The sequence below is a fragment of the Mixophyes fleayi genome, chromosome 9 (assembly GCF_038048845.1).
Source record: "Mixophyes fleayi isolate aMixFle1 chromosome 9, aMixFle1.hap1, whole genome shotgun sequence".
Classification (NCBI taxonomy): Eukaryota; Metazoa; Chordata; class Amphibia; order Anura; family Limnodynastidae; genus Mixophyes; species Mixophyes fleayi.
In genome coordinates, this window is record NC_134410.1 from 68297498 (window position 1) to 68324176 (window position 26679).

The 26679-nt window shown below is 43.6% G+C and overlaps 1 protein-coding gene across 7 annotated transcripts in view; it reads right to left on the reverse strand.

Annotated features, from left to right (window-relative positions):
• The window catches only part of LOC142100743 (NALCN channel auxiliary factor 2-like), a 471729-nt gene that overhangs the window by 308195 nt on the left and 136855 nt on the right, over positions 1-26679 (reverse strand). The window contains exon 2 of one of the 7 annotated variants that reach the window (XM_075184522.1): positions 3039-3210. The exons of the other annotated variants lie outside the window; for them this stretch is intronic. Within the exon in view, the coding sequence (XP_075040623.1) occupies positions 3039-3210 (172 nt within the window). The remainder of the gene's footprint in view (positions 1-3038; positions 3211-26679) is intronic. 7 annotated transcript variants of the gene reach the window in all.

Below are 26679 nucleotides of genomic sequence, written 5' to 3' on the forward strand. Positions count from 1 at the left end.
GACAGAAAGAAAACACATGCTGTATGTTGTATATAGATTAATATGGCAAGCATCAGTGTATACGGCTATGGATAATGCTGCAACATAGCACTGAACCCCCTGGTGTCAATAGTATGCCTCAAATTAACAACTTTAAACATTACATAAATAACCTGTAATACTGCTCTATCTTATTCAATATTTAAGTCTTTCCAATTGTTTACAAAGTAATTTACCAGATTACTAAAAAAATATTCTGTGACATTCATTCTTACACTTAAGCCACCAGTTTTTGATTGTTTTCTAAATAGTGATCTACAAGCTAGTGCTGCCTTTGCTGCCATTTTCTCATGTTTAATTAAACAAAATCCTAATTCTATATTAATATACTTAGGTGAAATGTATCAGTCTATGAAGCCTATTTATTAGGTCATAAAACATGCAGCTTTTTCCGCATGGCTTAGGAGTTTGCAAGTATTCTAGCTGTGTTATAAAAGCCTAATGCAGGAGATATTATAGATATCGCATTAAACCGTAGTCTCCGTAATTTTCAATGGGGACTGTGACAAGCTCCAAAAACTGTAGCTTTTCAGAGCTTGAGCCCGTTGGCCAAAGCCATTTTCAGATAGCGTTAACCATTCTACCCTATGAAGACAGCATTGCAGTAAAGGGATCTTTGGATCCCTCACAGCAGCCTTCCTGCTCTCCCCTCTGGTTGCTATCGCTAAGTGGCTTTGTGCATGCGTGACCATAGGTTGCGCATGGGCAAAGACACTTTGTCATAATTATCATAGGGGAGAGACAGAATACCACAGTTTTAAGGTAAGTAAGTAAAGTCATCGCCGGGACAGCCTCCTATCAGATGTGCTGTACCAGGATGATTTTATAATCATTTCTTCTGAAATATCAACTGTCATCATTATGATGACAGATGATAAATAAGGGGGCAAAACCCTGTTAATTAATAAATAAGCCCTATATATTTTATCTAATCCAGATGTGTTAGGCCTTATTGGTGAGCTGAATGTTTTCCATCATTCAGCCAATGTAAGATATGCACTCTGAAGATGGGCACTCCTAGAAATTCACTGTCTGTATTCTTATCAGGTATATTGCAAAATGCAGTCAGAAGATAACTGCTATTGGCTTGTGTCTGCAGTCTGCAGGTGTGTTCTGAAGCCAGAAGTGATCAGGTCGTTTGGCCGGATAATTTCTGGCTATACTGGACTTGTTATAACAATGATCCTGAAGCTCTACGCTTGGGCATAGTGGGCCAGCTTAATTTCCAAATAAGATGTAGTCTTACACCAGGGAATAACTAGCAAATTTTAGCGCTGGGCACAAGACTCAGCTCAAATGCCTATTATTATTATTATTGTTAATTTTTATTTATAAGGCGCCACAAGGCGTCCGCAGCGCCGTACAGAGACAAACAAATTACAATACAATGGGAGACAGCACAGTACAGTAAACAGTAAGCACAGCAACTAAGTAAGCTCAATGCACAGCTAGAGAGGGCGGGGAAGGGGGAGGAAGGATCCACAAACAACGGGGCCCAAGAAGGAGGGCGTGGAAGACAGGGAGACCCCCATGGGGGAGGAGCCAGCGAGAGTGAACGTGGAGTGGAGGACCCTCGAGGAGGAAGGCTAAGTAGCTGGAGAGCAGAGTTAGAAGTGGTGGAAACAGGAGGAGAAATGGCCCTGCTCAGAGGAGCGTACAATCTAAGGGGAGGGGTGGACAGACAGAGAGACTTAGGGGAGAGAGGGAGAGTAGGGGGACGGAGGCAGAAGATAAGGTAGGAAGTTAAGTTGGAGACAGAAAGGCTTTTAGGGCCCGTTTGAAACTGGACAGATTAGGGGAAGTTCTGATGGAGGGAGGGAGCTTGTTCCAGTGGAGGGGGGCAGCGCGGGCGAAGTCTTGGATACGCGCGTGGGAGGAGGTTATAAGGGGGGAAGAGAGGCGACGGTCAGAGGCAGAACGGAGAGGGCGGGATGGAGCATGAATAGAGAGGAGGGTGGAGATGTAGGGCGCAGTGGAGTTGGCAAGGGCCTTGTAGGTGAGTGTGAGGAGCTTAAAGAGGATTCTGAAGGGGAATGGGAGCCAGTGAAGGGCTAGGTAGAGGGGGGAGACAGAAGAGGAGCGGCGAGAAAGCCGCTATTAGGAACATTTTAAAGGGAAAAAAATGCAGGTGGCCCGGTGATACAACCCAAGGTAGCCCAATATGGGATCAGCCCAAAGGGCAAATGCCCCCCACCCTAACCTGTCCCTTGAGGGCTCTATGCAACAGACATACTTACTCCAGAAAACCTGACTTGCGATTGCGACTGTGACTCACCCTGGATTCATTTTGCTCAATGTTTTTTTACTGGCTGAACAAAATAAAATATTGAGGTCTGAGTCTATTGAAACAAAACCCAACAATCTGGACTTCAAAAGGTCAAATGGTGCAATATGAATCAGATGGTTTCATTTTTCTGATGTTCAAAAGACCTGTCACACACTCACTGCTCTCTTATCGCATATTATACTTTCATAATATATTGCACCTTTTGACAGCCTATATAACTATGTCTCCTTAGTACCATATTTTAGTCTATTAGAATCTACCTTGTGATTAGAAAGTCCCGCAAGATGCCCAATGTAAGTTAAAAACATACATACTAACATAACATGCATAAGACCAAAAAGTAATATGAATATGAGCAAGTACGTTAAGGTAAGACAGCAGTAGCACTTTAGTGTGTGGCTTTAGGAGGGTAGTTGGTACTTCTCGTATTTCAAACCGGCACTTGCTTCCAATCCTTAAATGGATGTGATCTCGGATATAAACGAAGACCACCAATTTCTGCATTGCTGTGGAAGGGTGAAAATGTGCCTCAATTTTGAATGACCTTTTGGCTGACACTACTTTTAAACCAGAATCCTAGTATTGTAGTGAAACACTTTGCCGTGAGAATTTGTATTGCCGTGTTACCGTATAATTTTATACATTTGTAGTAATGTCTGTTCATCAGAATCTATTTCTGTAAGGAACACTTTTCTCATTAGTTCTCTCTCACCTGTACAGATGAAGCCAGGTAACCCTCCATAGATTAGGTCGTCATTGTCAGGTAGTATGAAGGGACAGCGGGTTTGCACTTCTAGGCAGTACTGCTTGCAGGGAATGCCATTTCGACAATGTCGCTGGGTCACATTGAAATACTCTGAGCACAGCCAGGCTTTGTACACAGCCTATGTAGGAAGAAAAGCAGTGATATGCAGTTAGTGAAGAATTAATTTGTATTTCACGAACATGATCATATACAGTCAGTCCTTTTATAAAGCAACAATCTGTATTACTTTAGCATACATAAAAAGCAAACATACAAACTGACAGTGAATTAAACAAACAGAGAAGGAAAAGCAGGACAGTAGCTTTGCAGACCATCAACAACAAGTAGTACAATCAAACCTAGCAGCAGAAAAACAATGTCATCTGTGTACAGTATATTATACATTATATATCTGCAGAGACAGTAGACATAACACCAATCCAAGGCAGCCACACAGAGCCTGATTATGGGTGTGGATGTGTGCCGGGAGCATGTGCCTCAGGCCCCCCTCTCTCAGGGGGATCCCCGACCAGGTACTCCGGTAGGAGAGCTAGTGGGAGGCAGGTATATGGTGGCTGGCCCTTCCTCTGGGACCAGACATCTTCCTACATTCGGCTGCGGATCTTATCCTCATATCCTCTCTTCCTTCCCCTATGTGTGGCTGCCTCCTCCTATCCCCGTCACTGAGAAATGTCACATGTGATTTGGCAGGTGGCATCCTATGTGTGCAGGCTGCAAGAGAGGCAAATGAAAGAGTCTATGTGAAATAGAACATTTGTCCTTTTCCTCCAATCGCTGCTGTGTCACACTTCACTTGAAGGAGAACGCTTATTGTATGCGGCCACAGAGAGCTCTGAAATATGCTCTCTACTCTCTGTGTTAACATTGACATATAAATGATGCCCCATAAAACTATGTGCATGGTCTGGCATTCCGGTGCAAGAAATGTAAACTAGTTCACAAGAGAATAAATCACAGATAAAAAATGTAGAGGTTAATGATGATGATGGATGCAAAAGGTAATGACCATAAGGGCAGCTGGATGATGATGGCAGTGATGAAGGGAACATTTTGATAAGAGGATTATAAAGAGAGGAGGTTAGTGCAGCAAGGGGAAGGAGAAGGAAATTGAGTAGGCAATGGTGATGCTAAAGAGGGGGCTGAAATAGTTCGCGGAGTAAGACTGATCATAGAGAATGGACTTGAGGGGTGGGTTGAGAAAGAAGAGGATAGAGGTGGAACTAGAAGGGGAGTAAGAAGTGTTATCATGTGTAGAAGTGTTATCATTTGAAGAAGGTGTAATGTCTGTAAGAGGCGTAATTTGGGTGTTAATAGTGTGGAAGTCATGTGTATGGTCCACTATGAGCTGATCCCATATGAAAATGTTTTAAAATGTGTCTGGCTGCTAGATTTATAGTCTGGTTCCTAGTTTCAAAATACATTGTGTAAAGCCACAGTGCAGTGTACAAATTATGGTTTCATCTATATATAAAGCACATCTTGCCCATGTAGGGTACAATTCCATTCAAATCACATGTGTTGCTACAATATCTATCTATCTATCTATCTATCTATCCAAATGGGTGTCAGAGTTTGGGCTGTGATCAAGTACTTTCTCATTGTAGGTGCAGCTCTTCAGCAGTGCAGAGCTCTCCATGTCAAAAAGATGACAACATATCAGTCAATATCTGAAAGAAAAAAAAGTTTGTTGGACAGAACACCCCATTTAATAAAGACTAATTGTACTGATGATCCATTTAATAACATCATTGTAGGGAGGAGCCTGGTGGAGCGCAAATAAGCTGCTACAGAAGAAAACGGAAGGGTGGACATAGGAATGGAGAAGCAAGGAAGAGCAGTGTATGTTAGGAACAGGATGTAGAACTTTGGCAGAAAAGTATTCACACTAATACACCCTCACAGCTGTCCCAATCTCCACTCTAATCCACACTCGCTCCTCTTATTTCAGCTGTGCCTTCTTCCACTGCAAATGTAAGCTCTCTAATGAGCAGGGTCTTCCATACCCTTTGCTTTCATGTCTGCAGTTCATTTTACTGCCTTGAATGTCCTTGGTTTATGTTTGTCTTGTTTTGCAGAGCACTGTGACACCTTAGAGATTTTTGAATATATATATATATATGTGTGTGTATGATAAGGCAAAGGCAAGCTATCTAAGAACAGTTTTCCTTATTGCATTGGTTTGTTAAACACAGTGAAAAAATGCCACCTAGTGGAATTGTTGTTAAATACAGAATATGATGTATATCACACAGTAATATAATATAATTTACCATACTCTCCAATAGTTTCTTACTTTAAGGGACATTTTATAATTTTTAGCAGCTGTGTCTGCAAAATAAGAAAATAACAAATGCACATTTTTGCATGCCTTCAAGTTAATTTTCTTTTGGACCTAAATCACTCTCTCCGTTCCCTTCAAAACTCTGCCACTTTTCAGTCTGTTGTACAGATATGTATTGGTAAACCCCACAAGTGTCTCCCAGAGCTACCTCTTTGGCCTCCATCATGTACATTATGTGTTTCAGTGATAGTTTGCCAAGGTACATACATATATATGTGGGCACAAGAAAATATATTTTGTCGTAAATGAGGACAAGTATAAGGAACACATGTGCCAGTGCATTATAAGTGGCCAAATTAACCCATTTACATTTTTTTATACAAAATGTGCACTTTGCCTGTGTTTGGAAACAAGCACACATACATATGCATACAAATGAATCAGTGGTCGCAGTGGGGGGTGTATACAGTGGTATGTCATACTGCCACTTCTCTTACTGTCTTCATTGTAAAACTATCCAATGCCATTCAATTGCATTTTGCAAACCATCATGTCTAAATTTCCACTTCAACCATCTGAAAACTTGCTATATTCAACTAAAAACAATGCAAAACACAAAAACAACATGTAACTGTCAGGAACCCCTCCAGCCAGTACAACAACACCCGGAGTCTGCTCTGAAAGTCTGGTGTTCACTGGAACCCCTAGTGGTGGAGACAGACTTGGCTGCAGACTAACAGAGGGTCGTGTGATGTGTACCAGCTGTGGAGAACCCAGGAGCAGAGGGTTATGGTAGACAGCGAATCCAAAGAACAGGCTGAGGTCACTTGATAGATAGAATCGTCAGAAAACACGCCAGAGGTCGGTGTCACTAGCAAATCAGCAGTATCAGCGGTTCAAGCCAGAAGGTCAAGAGCACAGGCAAAAAGAGAAGTCCAAGGTACAGGCAGGGGTCATACACGGCAAACAGAGGTCCAAAGGCTAACACCAACAGCACAGCAGCAGGCAGCAACACAGAAGTCTGGAAGCTATAACCGGCAGAGAGGCTAGTTTCTTTAATTGCCCACACGCCCGGCTGTTCTCCGTTGCCGGGACGCGGCGCTATGCCTTTCAGCGTCCCAACCGTATCATATGGCAACGGCCAGGATGAACCCTGGAAGTGACGTCCCAGTTATCATAGCGACGCCGGGACGCCTGTGAGAGAGTCGCGACGGCTGGGCACCACCGCGGCTCGTAACAGTACCCCCCCTTGAGGAGGGGTCAAGGCACCCCGACATCCAGGTTTTCCAGGGAATTGCTTGAAGAATTCCTCAATGAGTTTGTGGGCGTGCAGGCATCTCCACGGAATCCAAGATCTTTCCTCCGGGTCACAATCTTTCCTCTGTACTAAGAAATGGATTTGCCCCTGGACCATTTGGAGTCCAGAATCTTCTCCACCAAGAATTTCTTGTGACCTTCCGGAATGACAGGCTGAAATTTCTGTAAGTAACAGAGCCTAGAATCGCGTGCAGGGATAGCAGGCTTCAGGAAAAAACAATGAAAAGTATTTGCCATCCTAAGTGACTGAGGAAGCTTTAGCCTGAAAGCGACAGGATTGACCCGTTTGGTGATTAGGAATGGGCCAATAAATCTAGGGCCCAGTTTTTTGCAGGGCTGTTTGAGCTTGATATTGCGGGTGGATAACCAGACTTTTTGCTCTACCTTAAATGAACAGTCCTTCCGATGACGGTCTGCAAATTTTTTAGACTGGAAAGAGGCCCGTACTAATGCAGTATGCACTTTTTTCCAAACAGATTTGAGGTATGAAGCCATGGAACGGATCTCCGGAAGGCCAGAAGAGTTGAGCAGGGACAAGGAATTGGATCTTGGATGGAAGCCAAAGTTACAGAAAAAAGGAGAGGTTTGGGTGGAGGAATGAGATGCATTATTATATGCAAACTCAGCCCACGGAAGCAATGATGACCAATTGTCTTGAAACTCTGTAGTGTAGAAACGTAGAAACTGTTCCAATGATTGGTTCACTCTTTCAGTCTGCCCATTGGATTGAGGATGATATGCTGAGGAGAGACTGATGTTAATCCCCAGAAGACTACAGAAGGACTTCCAGAACTGGGCAACAAATTGGGAACCCCGGTCCGAAACAATATCAGTGGGTAAGCCATGGAGACGAAAGACATGCTGTACAAATAGCACAGCCAGATCCTGAGCGCTAGGAAGCTTGGTCAATGGAACAAAATGGGAAATTTTGCTGAACCGTTCCACTATCACCCAAATAGTGTTGAAAAAGAGGGATAGGCTGCGCTTCCTCCAAATATATGAAGCAGCCAAATGCGAACCTGAGAGTGTATGGGGGACCCCTAAACTCCCAACAATGTTAGATACGTATAAAAATAGTCAGGTTATGGGCGCTTGTAAAGGAAAGATATATCAATTTAATATGGATAGGTCCACAATACGCTCCGGCCGGAACGAGACAGCTTAGATGTGTTAAACAATTAACATGCATCAATTGACACTGCCGAAAACAATAATAATGGTAAAAAAACACTACAAACTCAGTGTGATTGCAAATATGGTTAGAGTGCACTTGCAAGCTACTAAAATATGAAATGACAATTGATATGAACCGCAAAAATAAAATGTAAGGAAATATAATGTCCAGAGTTGTAAAATAAAAATGTTGGTGATGATGAAAAATGCAAGGAAAAATGAAATTGGTAGCCGTTACTCACATGAAGCAGGGATGTCTGGCTGTCTATAATGCAGACAGGCACTTAGTAGCGGTCCCAGAGTCTGTGCTGATGAGGTTAGATATTACGTTGATTTCAATGATAAAAAGCACCCAGCAGAATGCCAATTATTAAAACAAGAATGAGGAAGAAAGTTCTTCTAGTTCCTAAAAGGAAATCCTCTCCTTCTTGTTGAAAGAAAAAATGATCCCGCTCAAATAGCGTGTGCACGCTGCGGAATATCTCCGTGTTGAGATTAAATGTATGGATATCAAAATGCCTCCAATAATGGACAGGTACCCAGCAGAATATAGGTGGTGATGATCCAAATGTAGTCCTCCTAATCCCCAACGTAGTCTCTCTCTTTCTCATAAAGTTGAGGCTAAACAGGGGAAGCGGTAGTGCCGCTGCGGATGAGCGCATACACGCTACAGGCTGGTCTCCGATGTGGATGTCTGTATATGGTAATGTAAGATGCTAGCATGCTAGTAAGTTGAATAAAACTGAGTTGAGGGACAGTCACCAACGCGTTTCGCCCTGAGGAAGCCCACTGGCCATTGCCACCGGGCGAAACGCGTTGGTGACTGTCCCTCAACTCAGTTTTATTCAACTTGCTAGCATCTTACATTACCATATACAGACATCCACATCGGAGACCAGCCTGTAGCGTGTATGCGCTCATCCGCAGCGGCACTACCGCTTCCCCTGTTTAGCCTCAACTTTATGAGAAAGAGAGAGACTACGTTGGGGATTAGGAGGACTACATTTGGATCATCACCACCTATATTCTGCTGGGTACCTGTCCATTATTGGAGGCATTTTGATATCCATACATTTAATCTCAACACGGAGATATCCCGCAGCGTGCACACGCTATTTGAGCGGGATCATTTTTTCTTTCAACAAGAAGGAGAGGATTTCCTTTTAGGAACTAGAAGAACTTTCTTCCTCATTCTTGTTTTAATAATTGGCATTCTGCTGGGTGCTTTTTATCATTGAAATCAACGTAATATCTAACCTCATCAGCACAGACTCTGGGACCGCTACTAAGTGCCTGTCTGCATTATAGACAGCCAGACATCCCTGCTTCATGTGAGTAACGGCTACCAATTTCATTTTTCCTTGCATTTTTCATCATCACCAACATTTTTATTTTACAACTCTGGACATTATATTTCCTTACATTTTCTTTTTGCGGTTCATATCAATTGTCATTTCATATTTTAATAGCTTGCAAGTGCACTCTAACCATATTTGCAATCACACTGAGTTTGTAGTGTTTTTTTACCATTATCATTGTTTTCGGCAGTGTCAATTGATGCATGTTAATTGTTTAACACATCTAAGCTGTCTCGTTCCGGCCGGAGCGTATTGTGGACCTATCCATATTAAATTGATATATCTTTCCTTTACAAGCGCCCAGAACCTGACTATTTTTATACGTACCCAAATAGTGTTGTTTCCTGAAGAAAATGGCAGATCCACAATAAAATCCATTGATAGATGTGTCCAGGGTTTCATAGGCGTAGACAAAGGCATAAGTGGACCTGAAGGATAGATTCTGGAGGTTTTATTTTTTTGGGCAATCTTCACAAGTGCGGACAAAGCTCTCAACATCAGAGGACAGTGAAGGCCACCATACAGAACATGTAAGGCTTTCAAGGGTTTTAGAGATACCCGGATGCCCGGCCGATTTATTCTCATGGACCTCAGAGAGGACAGCTCTACGAAGATGCACTGGCACAAAAAGGCGCCCCGCAGGTGTTTCAGCAGGGGCTATCTTCTGAAATTGACGTGTGATGTTCACTAAGTCCTGGGTCAACCCAGCGTGAATGATAGAAGCCGGAATTATAGGTGGTGGTTCACCAGTGGGTAGTTGATGAGGTAGAAAGCTCCTGGACAAAGCATCCGCCTTTGTATTCTTAGAACCAGGTCTGTAGGTTAAGACAAAATTGAAACGGGTAAAGAATAAGGCCTCTGAATTTTAACAGTTTGGCAGACTCAATGTACAACAGGTTTTTATGATCAGTGAAGACTGAAATTGTATGAACTGCTCACTCAGGCCAGTGACGCCACTCCTCGAACGCCCACTTGATTGCTAGGAGTTCCCGATTGCCCACATCGTAGTTGACTTCGGCAGCCGAAAACTTGCGTGAAAAGAAGGCACACGGATGCAGTTTATGATCACCAGGGTCCCTCTGGGATAAGAGAGCACCAGCGCCTACTTCAGAGGCATCCAATTCCAGAATAAATGGCAACTGCGGATTAGGATGCTTGAGGACCGGAGCAGTAGTGAACGCATTCTTAAGAGGTTCGAATGATGCAATGGCCTCCGGTGACCAATTACAGGGATCCGCCCCTTTGCGGGTAAGAGCAGTGATGGGAGCCACTAGATCAGAAAAAGCCTGAATAAATCTCCGATAGTAATTTGCGAAGCCCAGGAATCTTTGGATTGCTTTCAGATTCGTGGGACGTACTCACTCCAGGATGGGTTGGACTTTACTAGGATCCATAGAAAATCCATCGGGAGAAATTACGTATCCTAGGAATGACACTTTCTTGACATCGAATTCGCACTTTTCAAGTTTGGCGAAAAGATGATGCTGTCTGAGTTTAAGCAGGACCTGTTTGACATGATTACGTTGTTGAGGGAGAGACTGAGAATATATCAGGATGTCATCCAGATATACTACCACGAAATGACCCAGGAACTCACAGAGAACCTCGTTAATGAGATCCTGGAAGACTGCAGGCGGATTACACAGGCCGAAGGGCATGAACAAATACTCATAATGGCCAGATTGAGTGTTGAAGGCTGTCTTCCACTCATCGCCCTCCCTGATGCGTTTGAGATTGTAGGCGCCACGGAGATCAATCTTGGTGTAAATGGTAGCATCCCTCAGCTGGTCAAACAGGACAGAGATAAGCGGGAGCGGATATGTGTTTTTGATGGTGATCTTGTTCAGACCACAAAAGTCGATGCACGGGTGTACACTACCGTCCATTTTAGACACGAAAAAAACACCCGCTCCTACAGGAGACCTTGAAGGTCTGATGAACCCTTTCTGCAAGTTTTCCTCCACATAATCTTGCATTGCCTTAGTTTCAGGGCCAGAAAGGGAGTATAACCTTCCTTTGGGCAACTTGGATCCTGGAAGTAAATCAATGGCACAATCAAAGTCTCTATGTGGAGGTAGAGAATCAGCCGCCATCTTGGAAAACACGTCCTGGAATTCATGATATGCAGAAGGCAGTTGATCCGGTAGCGGCTGCAGGAGCCGAAGAGACATGGCCAAACAATTTTGAGAACAGTGAGTACTCCGAGTAATTTCTCCAAGATTCCAGTCAATCACTGGATTATGGAGGTGGAGCCAGGGATGACCCAGAATTAGTGGAACGGAAGGGCAATCAATGAGGAGAAGTGACAGGGTCTCGGAATGAAGAGACCCAACTGTAAGTTGTAATGACGGAGTCGTGAAGGAATTCCTGCCTACGGGTAAGGGACCCCAATCCAAACCATAGACAGTGATAGCGGAATTCATTTTCATGAAAGGGATTCCAATGGACTTGGCAAAACTGATATCCAGAAAGTTGCCTGCGGCAACGCTAACAATAAATGCTGAAATGACAGGAGTGTGATCCACAGGAAAGATGAGCGGGAACTAATAATGCATTTTTGGAAGAAATGAACTGCAGACCTAGATGAATCTCTTCCACCTTCTCTAGGCCTAATCTTTTCCCGACTTGTTGGGACAGGAGCGCAGAAGGTGACCTTTGGTTCCACAATATAGACAGAGGCCTAAGGTGCGTCTACTAGTTCTCTCTTCCTGAGAGAGGCGCTAGGCGCCTAGCTGCATAGGTTCCACACATTCCATATTAGAAGGAGGCACAGAAAGGAAAGTACTGGGAGTGGGTGCTTCCTTCTCAGCTCTTCTTTCCTTGAGGCGTCTATCAATTTTGATTGTGAGCTGCATAAGTCCCTCCAGGGAAGTAGGTGAAGGATACTGTACCAGGGAATCCTTTATTTGCTCTGATAACCCCAAACGGAACTGGCTGCGTAAAGCTGGGTCATTCCACTCACTGTCAGTGGACCAGCGCCGGAATTCGGCAGCGTATTCTTCTGCAGAACATCGGCCTTGTTTTAGGAATCTGAGGTGGGCCTCAGCGGAAGCTACCCGATCCGGGTCATCATACAGGAGGCCTAGGGCTTCGAAAAAAGAATCCACAGACCTCAGCGAAGGACTGTCAGAAGGCAAGCTGAAGGCCCAGGACTGCGGGTCCCCCTGAAGCAACGAAATCACTATACCCACTCTATGTTTTTCAGAGCCGGAGGAGCGGGGTCGGACACGGAAGTAAAGTTTACAACTCTCCTTAAAGTTACGGAAAAGACATCTGTCCCCAGAGAATCGATCCGGCAAGTTCAACTTGGGCTCCACGGCAGGAGCCGACGGGTTTTGCTGGACTTGGACTTGCGTGGCTCTGGTGGCCTCTTCCTGAGCAGACAGACGTTGAACCAGATTCTGGACCACTTGTGAGATGGATTGGATCTGACCTGCCAGAACTTGGGCTGGAGAAAGATTCGCCCCGTTATCATCCATGGAAGCGAATTCTCCAAAGATTATGGCCGGTTATAATGTCAGGAACCCCTCCAGCCAGTACAACAACACCCGGAGTCTGCTCTGAAAGTCTGGTGTTCACTGGAACCCCTAGTGGTGGGGACAGACTTAGCCGCAGACTAACAGATGGTCGTGTGATGTGTACCAGCTGTGGAGAACCCAGGAGCAGAGGGTTATGGCAGACAGCGAATCCAAAGAACAGGCCGAGGTCAGGGGTCACTGGTTAGATAGAATCGTCAGAAAACACGCCAGAGGTCGGGGTCACGAGCAAATCAGCAGTATCAGCGGTTCAAGCCAGAAGGTCAAGAGCACAGGCAAAAAGAGAAGTCCAAGGTACAGGCAGGGGTCATACACGGCAAACAGAGGTCCAAAGGCTAACACCAACAGCACAGCAGCAGGCAGCAACACAGAAGTCTGGAAGCTATAACTGTCAGGGAGGCTAAGCCCTCCCTGTCTTAAATACTCAATGTGACCAATCAGAGCCTAGCTCTGAAACCGCCCCCAGCCTATGCCTAATAAATAAATTATTCCTAATTAGCCCACAGGCTAGTTTCTTTAATTGCGCACGCGCCCAGCTGTTATCCGTTGCCAGGACGCAGCGCTATGTCTTTTTCAGCGCCTCGACCGTTGTCTAAGCAACGGCCGGGACGAGCCCCGGAAGTGACGTCCCGGTCGTCATCCCGGTCGCGGCTCCTAACAGTAACTATATGTATAGTAAGGGTACTTGCATACATTTATGAGCCAATAGGACAGTTTTACTGTGTGTGTGTGCGGATGTCTATTCATAGGAATATATACTTCAGATCCAACAGAGAAATTTGGTTACAAACGTGTGACAGTTGGGTTAAGTTTATATAATATAATCTATTTCTGTATGTAGTATGTAAGATCCTGTTGATCGGTTACTTCAATTATTCCTGTTTGGACATTTGAAATTTTGGGAAGTATGGCTCATGTCTTGTAAGGTTACCAAAAGCAAACATAAATAGACTCTTGAGGGGGGAATTCAATTAGCCATGAGGTGTCTTTGGAAGGTCCGCAAGGGGTCTTTGGAACGTCTGTGAGTCACGTCACTGAAGAGATTTGACAGAAATCTCTGCTTATTTTTCCTTGCACCCTATAGAGGAGTGAGGGAAAATGAGCAGAGATTCCTACTGTAATTGCTGGCAAAGTGCGCAGAGCGGTGTTCACGCACCACATCGCCGGCAATTGAACCTTTTCCTATATTTCTTCTCCTCCTCTCACCTCCAAATATATCTCTACATTTCCACAGAAATAGTATACCTAAGACAAGAATATCCACTTATTAATTATTTAACTCTTGCAGGGAAAGGGACACACTGAAGAGTAATCCCTTCTGTTTTAGGCATGTATAAATTGCCAGAGTAAAGACTAGTAGCGTATTTTAATTAGGTTTGAGGGGGAGGGGGGCAGGTTAGGAAAGAGTTAGTTAAATATGTCAGTCAGTGAACAGGGGTTAGCAGTAGGTGCAGTGGAAGAAGATAGGGGGAGTTGTGACTGCAGACAGGTTAGATTCATCGGTTACTGCTAAATACAGAAGGTGGAAACTTAATTTATAAATTAGAAACAAAGCAAAAAAATCGAAATCTACAGACTAATGACAAGCTTTAAGTTGTATTACCATCTAGGCCGCAAACCTTTACGTTTGCAACTTGAGTACTAAGACCAATCATAAATCACAATCTACAGACTGGTCCTCAAACTCCTCCTCCACAGTGTTAAACTGCCCTGTTTTTTTAGGCAAGACGAACCCTAGAAAAAACAACTCCATTTAGCACTTACTGGACTCCATGGAGGGCTAGGGGAAAATTAGTATTAGATGGTAATGCAGGTTTAAGTGTGTGTTCACACATGCTAGAAGTCTGGCAAGCAAAATGGTAGAGCTCAAACTGTTGGCAATTGATGAACATTATGATTTGATTAGTGCTGATGAAGCATTGTTGGACAACTCCAATGACTGTTGTGACAGGACGGACCTCCTATGCCACCCTGTCTGTTGTGTTGGGGAACGTCTGGGCTTGCCTTGCCACCATCCCCTTTCTTTATCCAAAATGCGCTTCTCCTGTCGCAATAGGAGGAGCTTGCTGCCACCACTAGGCTCCTGTACTGGCGCCTAGAACTGCTACCTTCTGGGTAACTTTCGCTGCTGGTGTACCCCCTCAATGGGCACCTGAGCTTGTACCCCTGACCTCTTCCTTTAGATTTGGGTTGCTGTGGATGGCTCCCCCTGGCCTATCACACTGACCAGAGCTGTAAGGTAGCAAACAGAGCGTTGGTACTGGAATGCTAGGTCCCAGCTGGATAACAGATTAAATTTGGTCTAATCTGTAGTTCACGGGAATTACAGCAGGTAAGAAGGCATCAAAGCAGGTTCCTGAAGCAGTGATGTTTATTAGTTCAGGAAGTCCTAAAATGACAATTACATATAATAGTTTGAGGTACTAGTGACATCCAGAAAGGTACAGATGGAATAATAATACATGGTCAAACAGTGCTTGTTTTTATACAGTTTTGGACACAGCCTGGCAGGGAGTAAACCAGCCCCCTTTTCCGACCAGGCCCCAAAAAGTCTGAAATATGTAATTCAAAGATTAACATCAGGATGTGAGATGTTCTTTAAACTTGGATTTTAAATGCAATTTACACTTATCAAAATTTATACTAAACTGTGATTTCTCACATCACGTGCTGTTTACATTGTTCGGACAGGTTCTAACACAGAGAATGAAAGGTAACGGCCCCCTGCTGTGCTTTCAGATGAAAAAGAAGTGTTGGACACTCATACATCAAAAGGCCTAATTAACTTAACTGAGGATTTCCTCTCTAAGTTACACAACAGATGTCCTCAAACATATGCCTATTGCATCAGAAATTAATACCTCAGAAAATAGTACATTTCTAATACACAATATCAAAAAATCAGTACATTTGCAATGACATAACTTATTGTATAAATATATTTAAATAATTAGTGCAGTGTTCTAATTTATTTAAAGTGATCCAGCCAAAACTGTGCTGTTAATACTCATAGTTTTACATTTTTTTGGGAGGAATAGGGCGAATAGAAAAGGTTGTGCAGTATGTGCCTCTGTGTTAGAAGCAATTATTTCTAATGAAACATTTGATGGTGCTGAAATATTATGGATGGAGCTTCAAAAGGTAATACGAACTAACAAGATAATTGTTGGAGTATGTTATAAGCACCCTTGTATAATGCGATTATGACTGGCCAATGCTTTAATTATAGTGGCTTTTAATTACTCTGAAACTGATTTGTGGAATGGGGTTTCTAGCACTGAAAATGACTGAGACTCTTTAGGCTTGCTGCAGAACATATTTATAGGTTAGTTATTAAAGTATAAAAGGTGATCTGCCAGATTTTGCTATCTCAAGCAATGCAGATACAAAGAGCTTCAATCTAAGGCATGGGTGTCCAATCTTCTAGCTCTTTTGGACCACATCACCCAAAAAAAAACTTGTCAAGGGCTCATATAGAATTTAATATTTATTTATGACCACAATGTAATCCATATTGCCAATGAGTAAAATAATAAAATGTAATAATGTAATAAAGTATAATAATAAAAAAACATGAGTAGAATAATAAAACATTTACGTTTGAAACAAAAAATTAAGAACATGCCATTTTTAATGTGACAGTTAAACCTGCATTTTCGACACCAGTGCATCTAGTTTAATAGAGGTTGTAGCGATGCGAAGAGTATTTTCAAGATGCTCGTCTGAAATGTTTGTCCTATTCTTCATTTTTGTATGCTCCATACTTGAAAAAATTGCTCTGAAATATACGTACTCCCCAAAAGAGACTTCATGTATAGGACATGTTCGTGAAATGCCTGATATTTGTTCTTTGTAATCACCAGTTGCATAAAACAATAAACTGTTGTCAAGCGTACATGAATTATGCATATATTTAATACAGAATGACTGCCACGTGCTACATGATACATCGCGAATGCATGGAATGAGCCGGAACTAACATTGTGCAGTATTGTTTTGATAGTAATTATTTTTTCCTTGAAGTACTGGCGCCTTCCCTCCTACCTTTCCAGGAACATGTCGCTTGCAGATACTGGCCACAACCGTCACATGATCCATCTATTGTTGTTGCTTATCGTCAACTTTTCTGAGAAGCTGTGAACAAGCGCCTCAAGGGAACGTATTATAGAGATTATAGGACTGCACCATTTACAACCACACCATGTAAAATACAAGTGTATGTTAATTTAACACTATATAAAAGAAAAAATAATACCAATAAAGTTGTCTGTTGAAATTACGAAGTCGTATAACATTTTAAAATAAAAGGCTTAATTCCTATATGCATATCTTTTGTAAAAAAAAACAAAACAAAAACACTGCAGTGTTCTGAGAGACTGCATACTTTTAGTTACGTGATAAAGTCAAGTCAGCTTAAGAGTTAAGCTAGTCTGTGATGTTGCAACATTGGTGCATGCGCTCGCCTGTTTCTTCATTTTCCGGTTATGAGACACGGGCAGCATGAATGGGCTTTAAGGCCCGCATGCAGCACAAAAACACCAGCGCTGGCTATACTAGCCCCACTATTTAAGACTCTGGTTTCCTGCATTAGAGGAAGGTAGCCATTTTTTAGTCCCCAGTCAGGGGGGGGGAGAGAGAGAGGCATAAACAGATGGCAGACAGATACCGTGGGAAGGGGTAAGTGTGGAGCTGGGCAGCTGCCACAGAAGAACATTTGTGTGCATGGGAGGGGGGGGGGAGAAAGCCTCATTAATTAGAGCCTCTGGATTTAGTAAATAAGAATGTCAGCACCCTGGGAAAGGGTTCATGGATGCAATGGGAGACTGAGATTTACTGTGCCCATAAATGGAGGGAGATTTTCATGTACAGCAGTATAGTTGGACCCTGCAGTCTGGGGAGTGCTGTGAGACATTGAGAGGCTGCAAATCTGTAGTGGAAGAATCCCTGAAAGCTGGGATGGGAAATACCAGAAAGTAATCTGGAAGTATTCCTTAAAGAGTTATTATCAGCTTCAGTAGAGGGATGAAGAGAGGTTCCTGGATAGTGAAGAACCACAGTAGGAAAGCCCCTTGAAAAGTACCCCCATACTGTGAGGGGGATTTACTGCATGAAGGCAATGTGGCTAAAGTTGGAGAGGAGGTTCTCTGATGTAAGGAGTAGAATGCACAAGAAGAGTGCAAGAATCTCGGACCCATACCTACTGTCTGTCTGTGTACATGATGAGCTCTGACTGATGCTGTGTAAGAACTACACATAACATTGAGTAGGTGAACTGCCATAACTGTTTTATTGCTTCTAAGTGTGTGCTGGAGGAGTTGGAGTTGTCATATGAAATGTATCTGCAACTGTTATACTTATCAGGTGAAGGAGAAGGCGGAGTGTAAGAAAGTTGCTGTTGTTCTGGAATTGAGATGGCCTGGCGCCCAATATTGTTGTTATTGCACCACACACACACACACACACACACACACATTAGTGTCCATTCCACATCATGATTGTGTTAAACACCCATGTATTCAGGGGTAGGGGGAAGGTTGGTGTTGGATCGGGAAGGGTAGGGGGGAGGGGGGTAGTCCTCTGGTATTGGTTGCCTGTACCCACCAGCTAGCCGATGCAGAAAGTACTCCCTGTGATTGCAGCTATGGCAGCCAGGGGCATCCTTCACATCAATACAAGTCATAGACAGGGATTACGTTTTCAGGTTAAATGTAGTATATGTAGATGTTAGTAAAATATTAGGCACTAATAAACTGGAATACTGGGGAGTGGATACAATATTGGTTGAATATATAGAAGTTTTTTTTAGCTATATTAAATTGAATACAATCGTCAACCATATTGGTGATGAAACCAGTTGAGGATACAGGTAAATTAGAGAAATAATCAAGAGTGTTGCACCTATAGTTTAATGCCAAAAATGCATAATCATGTACTTGGACCCTCAAAAATTCTGAATATACAATTAACAAATATAGTATTTACAAAACAAAAACGACAACTTCAGAGGTGAAAAAGTATTTAGCACTCGCTACTTCAGGTGCCTTAAAGATAGGCAAACAATGCATCAAAGCAATGTAGCAATGGGGAAGGCCAATTGGATGCCAGGTTGCATAGGAAGAGAAAAGATAGCAGAAAAAAAGAGACAGATGGTGATGTCACCAAAGAGTTTTTTGATGAGACAACATCTAGAATACTGTCTAGAGCTCTGGAGGATGATAATACATTACAGATTGTGCAAGGCAGGGCTACTAAAATGGTGCATGGTCTACATCACAAAAATTACCAGGACAGTCTGAAGGACCTCAGCTTGGAGCAAGAAGGGAGAGAGAGATATGAAAGGAGTTTTTAAATATACAAGGTTTTTAGCTATGTACAGAAAAAAATCATTCCAAGCAGGAAGAAGAAAATTAAAACAAAAGTGTAGCATGTTTATAGAAAATTTGAAGAAATCTATGTGGAGAACTTACCCTGTGGGACAAGGTCCCGTGGCTGTCCTTTGTCCCTGCAGCGGCAGCGCTGTTTCCTGTCCGGCCGGGTCAGTGAGCCAATCAGGGCTCACCTCCCGGCTGTTTGAATATTTGCTGCCCCGGTGAGCCTATCAGGGCTAGCTGTGTCACCATGCCACGTTCCGTCGATGCCTTATGACGTTTCCCCGAAGACTGAGGAGACAGGTAGGGCCCTTCTGGGCACCATCTCTCCCAGGCTCCCGCCCGCACTCCTATTCTCTTCATAAGGGACCTGTGCCACTTTGGGCACTAGGCCTGTGGCAACAGATAGTGGGCACAAGGCCCTGGTGCAGAAAGATATAGGTAGGGAATTATCAGGTCACAAGGCCCTATAGTTAGCTGGGCTCAAAGTCCATAGTTAGGGGCACCAGGCCCAATAAAGAGGGCATAAGAGCCCTGAGTTAGAATAGGGCACAAGACCCAGAGGTGTAGTGTGGCACGAAAGGGTTAATGTCAAGCAATAGACCTGAGATAACAATTGAGCAGAAGGCTCCTGTTACTGTTCTACATAACCGGCTGGTTAGGTAGTAGAGGTAAGTGCCTTCCATTGTCAGCCTTCCATATACAGTAGCAACGTGTTATTGAGCCTGTGTGGTGAAATACAGCATTGTGTATTGTTTGGTTGTGCTGTGTACATTTCTTTCCAGGTGCAACACGCCAAGCCCCCATTAAAGGTAGGCACTTGTTTCCTTACTGTAATCCTATGATTCTCTGTGTCTGTGGGGACAAGGAGTTAGTTAGAGCACACCTGCAGTGAGGGTAGGACACACGGTAGTCTTCCCGTCATGTACATTCCTGGGGTTACAAGGAATTCCTGAGGCAGTGATTGGGCACCTCACTGGCAGTACAGCACAGCCCTTTTGAGTTCCAGGGGTGCATCCCGTGTTTCCAATTGGGTGTCCCAGTCTGAGTTCCGGCAGGGTCCCTGACGGTTCCAGATTGGGTGGAGTTCCCACTAGGGTGAACACGACTGTCTCGAGTTCCGGCAGTCGCCACTGATGGTTCTGAGTGGAAGCCGCCACCCTGGTGGCGCGTTTCTTCAGTGAGCCCTGGTCGTGCAGGTGTCAACCGGTCCTTGGGATTCTGTGCGTGACCCCGTAGTGAGAAGATAGTCTTCTCGGTGTGACCTGGCTGAGGGTCAGTGTCAGCCCCCGGAGTAGAAGGTGAACACCGGCTGGTGTTCCCCGTAGGTAGAGGGAGGAGGTTTAGGGAGTACACTACACCCAGTACTTGGCGAAGTTGCATTACCCGACCAGTAGTTGTTGTAGGGACAGGGGGCCTGTTGTTAGCTAGTACTATTTGTGTGGGTGGTACATTCTAGCCTCACCTGTACAGAAGAGGGAGGTTGTGTTGTTTTCCGTCATCCACAGGTGACAGAGAGGAGCAGGAGAGCAGGGACCGGAAGTTGGAGTGCCCGGGTGAGTATAGCTCTCGAACACTCCACATCTGAGGTTAAATAATATATTCAAGTACATCTCCTGCTTAGTTCCTGTGAGTTTCTACATCAGTTGGTTTGATCAGATTCATGTGGGTGTACTGCTTAAGTAAAGGAATGTTTCGTGCAGTTTAATAAAGAAAATAAAAAGTCATATTTGTTGGTTTAGTGTACCCTTTTCTTGTGTATCTGTAAATGGTCCAGCCTCAGTCCTGTTAATCAACATGCATCAAGCGTACATTTAAACTACACATGTTGCCTAATCAAAGTGGAGCCAGTAATTTTGTATGAATATTATTAAAAGGTATAATGGCACTAGTTCACTGAATTCATAAGCTGTGATTTCCAGTGGAAAAAGTAGGACTGTCTTTGAGAAAATGGGACTTACATACTCAAACATGGTTTTTGTGGGACAGTCCTGTTTTCCAGTCGTCAAAAATATGTTGCTAGCTGGAACATAATGGTCTCGCAGAATATAAGTGTGGCCTGGATGGATTGGTAGTGTGCTGTAAACTGGTCTAATTATTCAAAATTGAGAATGTTGTGATGTATGGACATATGGAAAATAAGTGTCCTGGGAGAGCAAAAGGATAGATAATAGTTCCCTATGTTTCTGACCTCCAGTCTGAGGGATAACTAAGGGGAAATCCAAGAGGCAAATGCTTCATCGGGGCCCTGCCTCTGCTGCACAGTGAAGCGATTTGCTACACCGCACAGCAAGAAAAGTTGTGAAGAATGCATGAGTGTGAAATACTCTACTGGGAGTGTTGAAGAACTCCCAGGAGAGTAGGACACACTTGCAAGTATGGGATACATACATGCTGACCTTTTCAATGAAGCTGACACCCAACGATGCCACCATGATAAACTCTAATTATATTGACCATTAAACACTTTGGTAAATTCACTGTCAGCACACACATTTTCAAGTGCAGGACAGAATACAAATATACAAATGTCCGTCCTGCATCTTAAAAGCGTGGGATTCAATTCACTCGGGCAGACCAGAATATATCAACTATAAGGCTTATTATGACAGTACAACACCATAAGACATTCACAAGATACATGGTAAATGGTTGCATGTACCCTCCAGCAGCCTCTTGCTGCCAGCACTCCAAAGTAACAATCTCAGTATCCTTCAGAATCGTATCCTCTAGCAGTATTACCGCTACCATTTTGCTAAACAGTTTCTATGTCACCAAGCCTGGGACACTGACTCACACAGACCTGGTCTTAGTAGGGTTTCCTCTGGTGGCACTTCAATGCCTGGCCCAGAATCATTTCTGCTGGTGTTACAAACACCAGGATCCTCCAAGATAGAATGAATCTAATGGCATTCTGTTCTCCTTATATTCCTCCCTGTTTACACAGGGAGTAGGGTCAAATGTCTCAATTCTCCCCCTCTCAGCAGGGGTCTATCTGTGGGCAGTTAAATTATTTAACTGTTAGACAATACGACATATGACATACGACCTTGATTATACAATGGAATGGCTTGACTAAATTAACCATTTGGCTGGATACATTTAACAAAGGGTTACAATATTACATCAGTGAATAACATGACACTTCACGCTTGTGTGAAACATTAAGATATTCGACACATTGTATCTGCAGTGCTACACAATCTAAGTGTCAGAAACTTATTAATACATTCCCCAATGCAATCCAGTAATGGAGGATGACAAAACAAACTGTCTACACTACCAGGGTTACCTGCAAGTTCATTTGTTTCATAGATTGGAAACTTTTACATATATTTTTTGGCGTGGTGCAAAATGGATTTTTCGTTTTGCTCAACCAGTGTCTTAAAGTTAATTATCATTCATTATGTTCTCCTTAAAATCAACAGAAAAAAACCTCTAATTTGGCATCTTAGATGGTGCAACTATAGCAGAAATCTCCAAACGTTGCAAAAAGCACTTATATTTATGTAATGATAAAGGCGTAAATTAATTTTGTCTGAAGACACATTTTTTTAACAATTCTAAATAAATGCATGTTAAGAGGTCTGATAGTTTTACAGTGGAGGGGAATACTGTAGGAGCAAGAGAGTGAAGGGCGTTGAGGAGGAGGAAAGGCAGAGATAATGTGCAGAACAAAGTGGGAGTATGGGGGGAGAATTTGGAAATGATCTGCAACAGTGAGAGGCTGAGTCATAGTCACTATATAATGAAGTTTACAATCTAGAAAAATATCCAATAACAAAAAAAAGAGACATTTGGGAGAGTGAGACAGGAAAAGCAGAAACACTGCAGCGTTGCTTAGCATTTTCTGCATACAAACACATTTCAGACAGTTTTTACCTAGCAACAGTCTACAGCAGAGCTTCTATTATAGCAACAAAAACTGTCTGCTGATTCCACCACAATATTACAAGTATACATAGTACAGCGTTTCCAGCTATTCTAGCAGAAACATACCCCTGGAATAACAAAGCCCCTCCTCTGACTTTCAAAATTCTGAAGTCACTCCCTTAAAATGAATACATTTATCTAGTAATAGACAGCTAATGTTTTATTTTCCCAAGAGGCAGAACTGTATAGGTGGGATAGCAATGGAATCCAATATATTACAAAAATTTACAGCCATCGGTGAAACTTTTGAACAGGCTGTAGCATGGAGGCAACGGTGATTCAAAAGAGGAGACTCTTGCCCTCCTGCAATAAACATGTTACATATCGTGGCGGTGCCCGAGCGGCAGCTGCTCATTGTTTACAGTCTGGCCGCGTCTCACTGTGATGACCTGGACGTCACTTCACTCTTCTCCGTCCTGGCCGCAACTTCCCTAGTTAGCATCTCTGCAACTATGGGCAGCCAGACATGTGCGCATTACGTGTATATGAATTAGTAGCCTCCTGGGGGCTATTTATGCACACTAAGCCCTGGCCCCTCACTGGTCAGTATGAGCATATAAGGCAGAGAGGGCTTAGCCTCCCTGCTGGCTAGCGTGGATTCTGTCTGTTGCTGACCTGCTCTTTTGTTGTGTACCTGCGTTCTTGTGGATACTCTGCAGTACTCTTGATTGACCCTCTGTTGTGATCCCTGGCTTGTTACTTGACCCTGCTTGAATTCTGATTGCTCCGACCTTTGGATTTATATGAAATATGAACAGGGATGTCGAGAGGGCAGGATGGGTACAAAGTACAACTGCGGCAATGATTAAGTTGAGGTTGGTTGGGGCTCCGGATCCATCTGCAGCTTCATCAGAGCTGGATTATGGGCAAAGGAGAGTGACTTCTCGAACAGATTGTATGACATGGAAATCCTTCTGATGATGCATACATGACATAATGTTGCCTATTGTTATGCTTTTGCTGATTTGTTGTCTCAGCATCCATTCCAGATTCTGCTTTATGTCAGAGTTGTCGTGTCTCTGTGTGCTGGAGGTTGCTAACTAACCATACTCACCTTGCTTTCGGAGCTGCTAATAGGGATTTCACATTGCAGCGGATTGATCAGCTGTTGGAAGACTCATTACTGCTCACTACCTTGCACCTGATCGGTCAACACTCTCTGCTCACATGATTTGTACCCAGCAGCTGATCAGTCAACAATTCCTGCTCTCACGAATTCTGCCCAGCAGCTGATTAACCAGGACCTACATAAAAATACATAATGACATTAAGTCTTGCTGGTGTTTACATAGGCTAGTTCCTGTATCTTTGCTATGTATAGATTGTTATATCATCTTCTGCTGGATTCAATGTGTTTAACCTTGTCTATATTTACTGTTGGATCTAGAGATGGGCGCACTCGGATTTCCTGAATCCAAGCCCACCCGAACGTTGCCGATCCGAGTCCGATCCGAGACAGATCCGGGTATTGGCGCCAAATGAAAACTTGAAAGCGAGGCTCTGAGTCATATTCCCGTTGTCGGATCTCGCGATACTCGGAACCTATAAATTCCCCGCTAGTCGCCGCCATCTTCACTCGGGCATTAATCAGGGTAGAGGGAGGGTGTGTTAGGTGGTCCTCTGTTCTGGTAGATCTCGTGCTGTGCTGTGCTGTGCTGTGCTGTGCTGTGCTGTTCTGTGCTGTGTTCTGTTCTGCAGTATCAGTCCAGTGGTGCTGTGTGCTGTGCTCTGTTAATTTTGAGTTCAGTGGTGCTGCTGGGTCCTGTGCTGTGTCCTGTTCAGTCCAGTGGTCCTGTGTCCCGTGCTCTGTGCTTCTAAGGGCGTAGTTATTTCCACAATATTCCCAAGTGTTTAAAAAATTAAAAAAAAGTTATAAAAAAAAATACAAAAAAATAATTAAAATTTTTTTTAATTCCAACAAAATTTGCCAAACCAATCCTGCAGTATAAGCCCATTGGTACTGCAATATTACCAAGTTCACACATTCAGCAGTAAAAGTCCAGTGGTACTGCTGCAATATTACAAAGTTCACACATTCTGCAGTATCAGTCCAGTGGTGCTGTGTGCTGTGCTCTGTCAATCTTGAGTTCAGTGGTGCTGCTGGGTCCTGTGTGCTGTGTCCTGTTCAGTCCAGTGGTCCTGTGTCCCGTGCTCTGCGCTTCTAAGGGCATAGTTATTTCCACAATATTCCCAAGTGTTTAAAAAATTTAAAAAAAGTTAATAAAAAAAAATTACAAAAAACTAATTCAAAAAAAATTTAATTACAACAAAATTTGCCAAACCAATCCTGCAGTATAAGCCCATTGGTACTGCAATATTACCAAGTTCACACATTCTGCAGTATCTTGTGCTACATATAATGGAGAGCAAAAATTTGGAGGATAAAGTAGGGAAAGATCAAGACCCACTTCCTCCTAATGCTGAAGCTGCTTCCACTAGTCATGACATAGACGATGAAATGCCATCAACGTCGTCTTCCAAGCCCGATGCCCAATCTCCTAGTACAGGCTATGTAAAATCCAAAAAGCCCAAGTTCTCAAAAAAAAGCAAAAAGAGAAACTTAAAATCATCTGAGGAGAAACGTAAAGTTGGCAATATGCCATTTACGACACGCAGTGGCAAGGAACGGCTTAGGCCCTGGCCCGTGTTCATGACTAGTGGTCCATCTTCACCCAAGGATCTTAGCCCTCCTCCTCCTCCCCCTCTTACAAAAAATTGAAGAGAGTTATGCTATCAGCAACAAAACAGCAAACAACTCTGCCTTCTAAAGAGAAATTATCACAAATCCCCAAGGCGAGTCCAAGGGTGTTGGTGGTTGTCAAGCCTGACCTTCCCATCACTGTACGGGAAGAGGTGGCTCGGGAGGAGGCTATTGATGATGTAGCTGGCGCTGTGGAGGAACTTGATGAAGATGGTGATGTGGTTATTGTAAATGAGGCACCAGGGGGGGAAACAGCTGATGTCCATGGGATGAAAAAGCCCATCGTCATGCCTGGTCAGAAGACCAAAAAATGCACCTCTTCGGTCTGGAGTTATTTTTATCCAAATCCGGACAACCAATGTACGGCCATATGTAGCTTATGTAAAGCTCAAATAAGCAGGGGTAAGGATCTTGCCCACCTAGGGACATCCTCCCTTATACGTCACCTGAATAACCTTCATAGTTCAGTGGTTAGTTCAGGAACTGGGGCTAGGACCGTCATCGGTACAGGGACACCTAAATCCCATGGTCCAGTTGGATACACACCAGCAACACCCTCCTCGTCAACTTCCTCCACGATCTCCATCAGATTGAGTCCTGCAGCCCAAGTCAGCAGCCAGACTGAGTCCTCTCCAATACGGGATTCATCCGAGGAATCCTGCAGCGGTACGCCTACTACTGCCACTGCTGCTGTTGCTGCTGTTAGTCGGTCATCTTCCCAGAGGGGAAGTCGTAAGACCGCTAAGTCTTTCACAAAACAATTGACCGTCCAACAGTCATTTGCCATGACCACAAAATACGATAGTAGTCACCCTATTGCAAAGCGTATAACTGCGGCTGTAACTGCAATGTTGGTGTTAGACGTGCGCCCGGTGTCCGCCATCAGTGGAGTGGGATTTAGAGGGTTGATGGAGGTATTG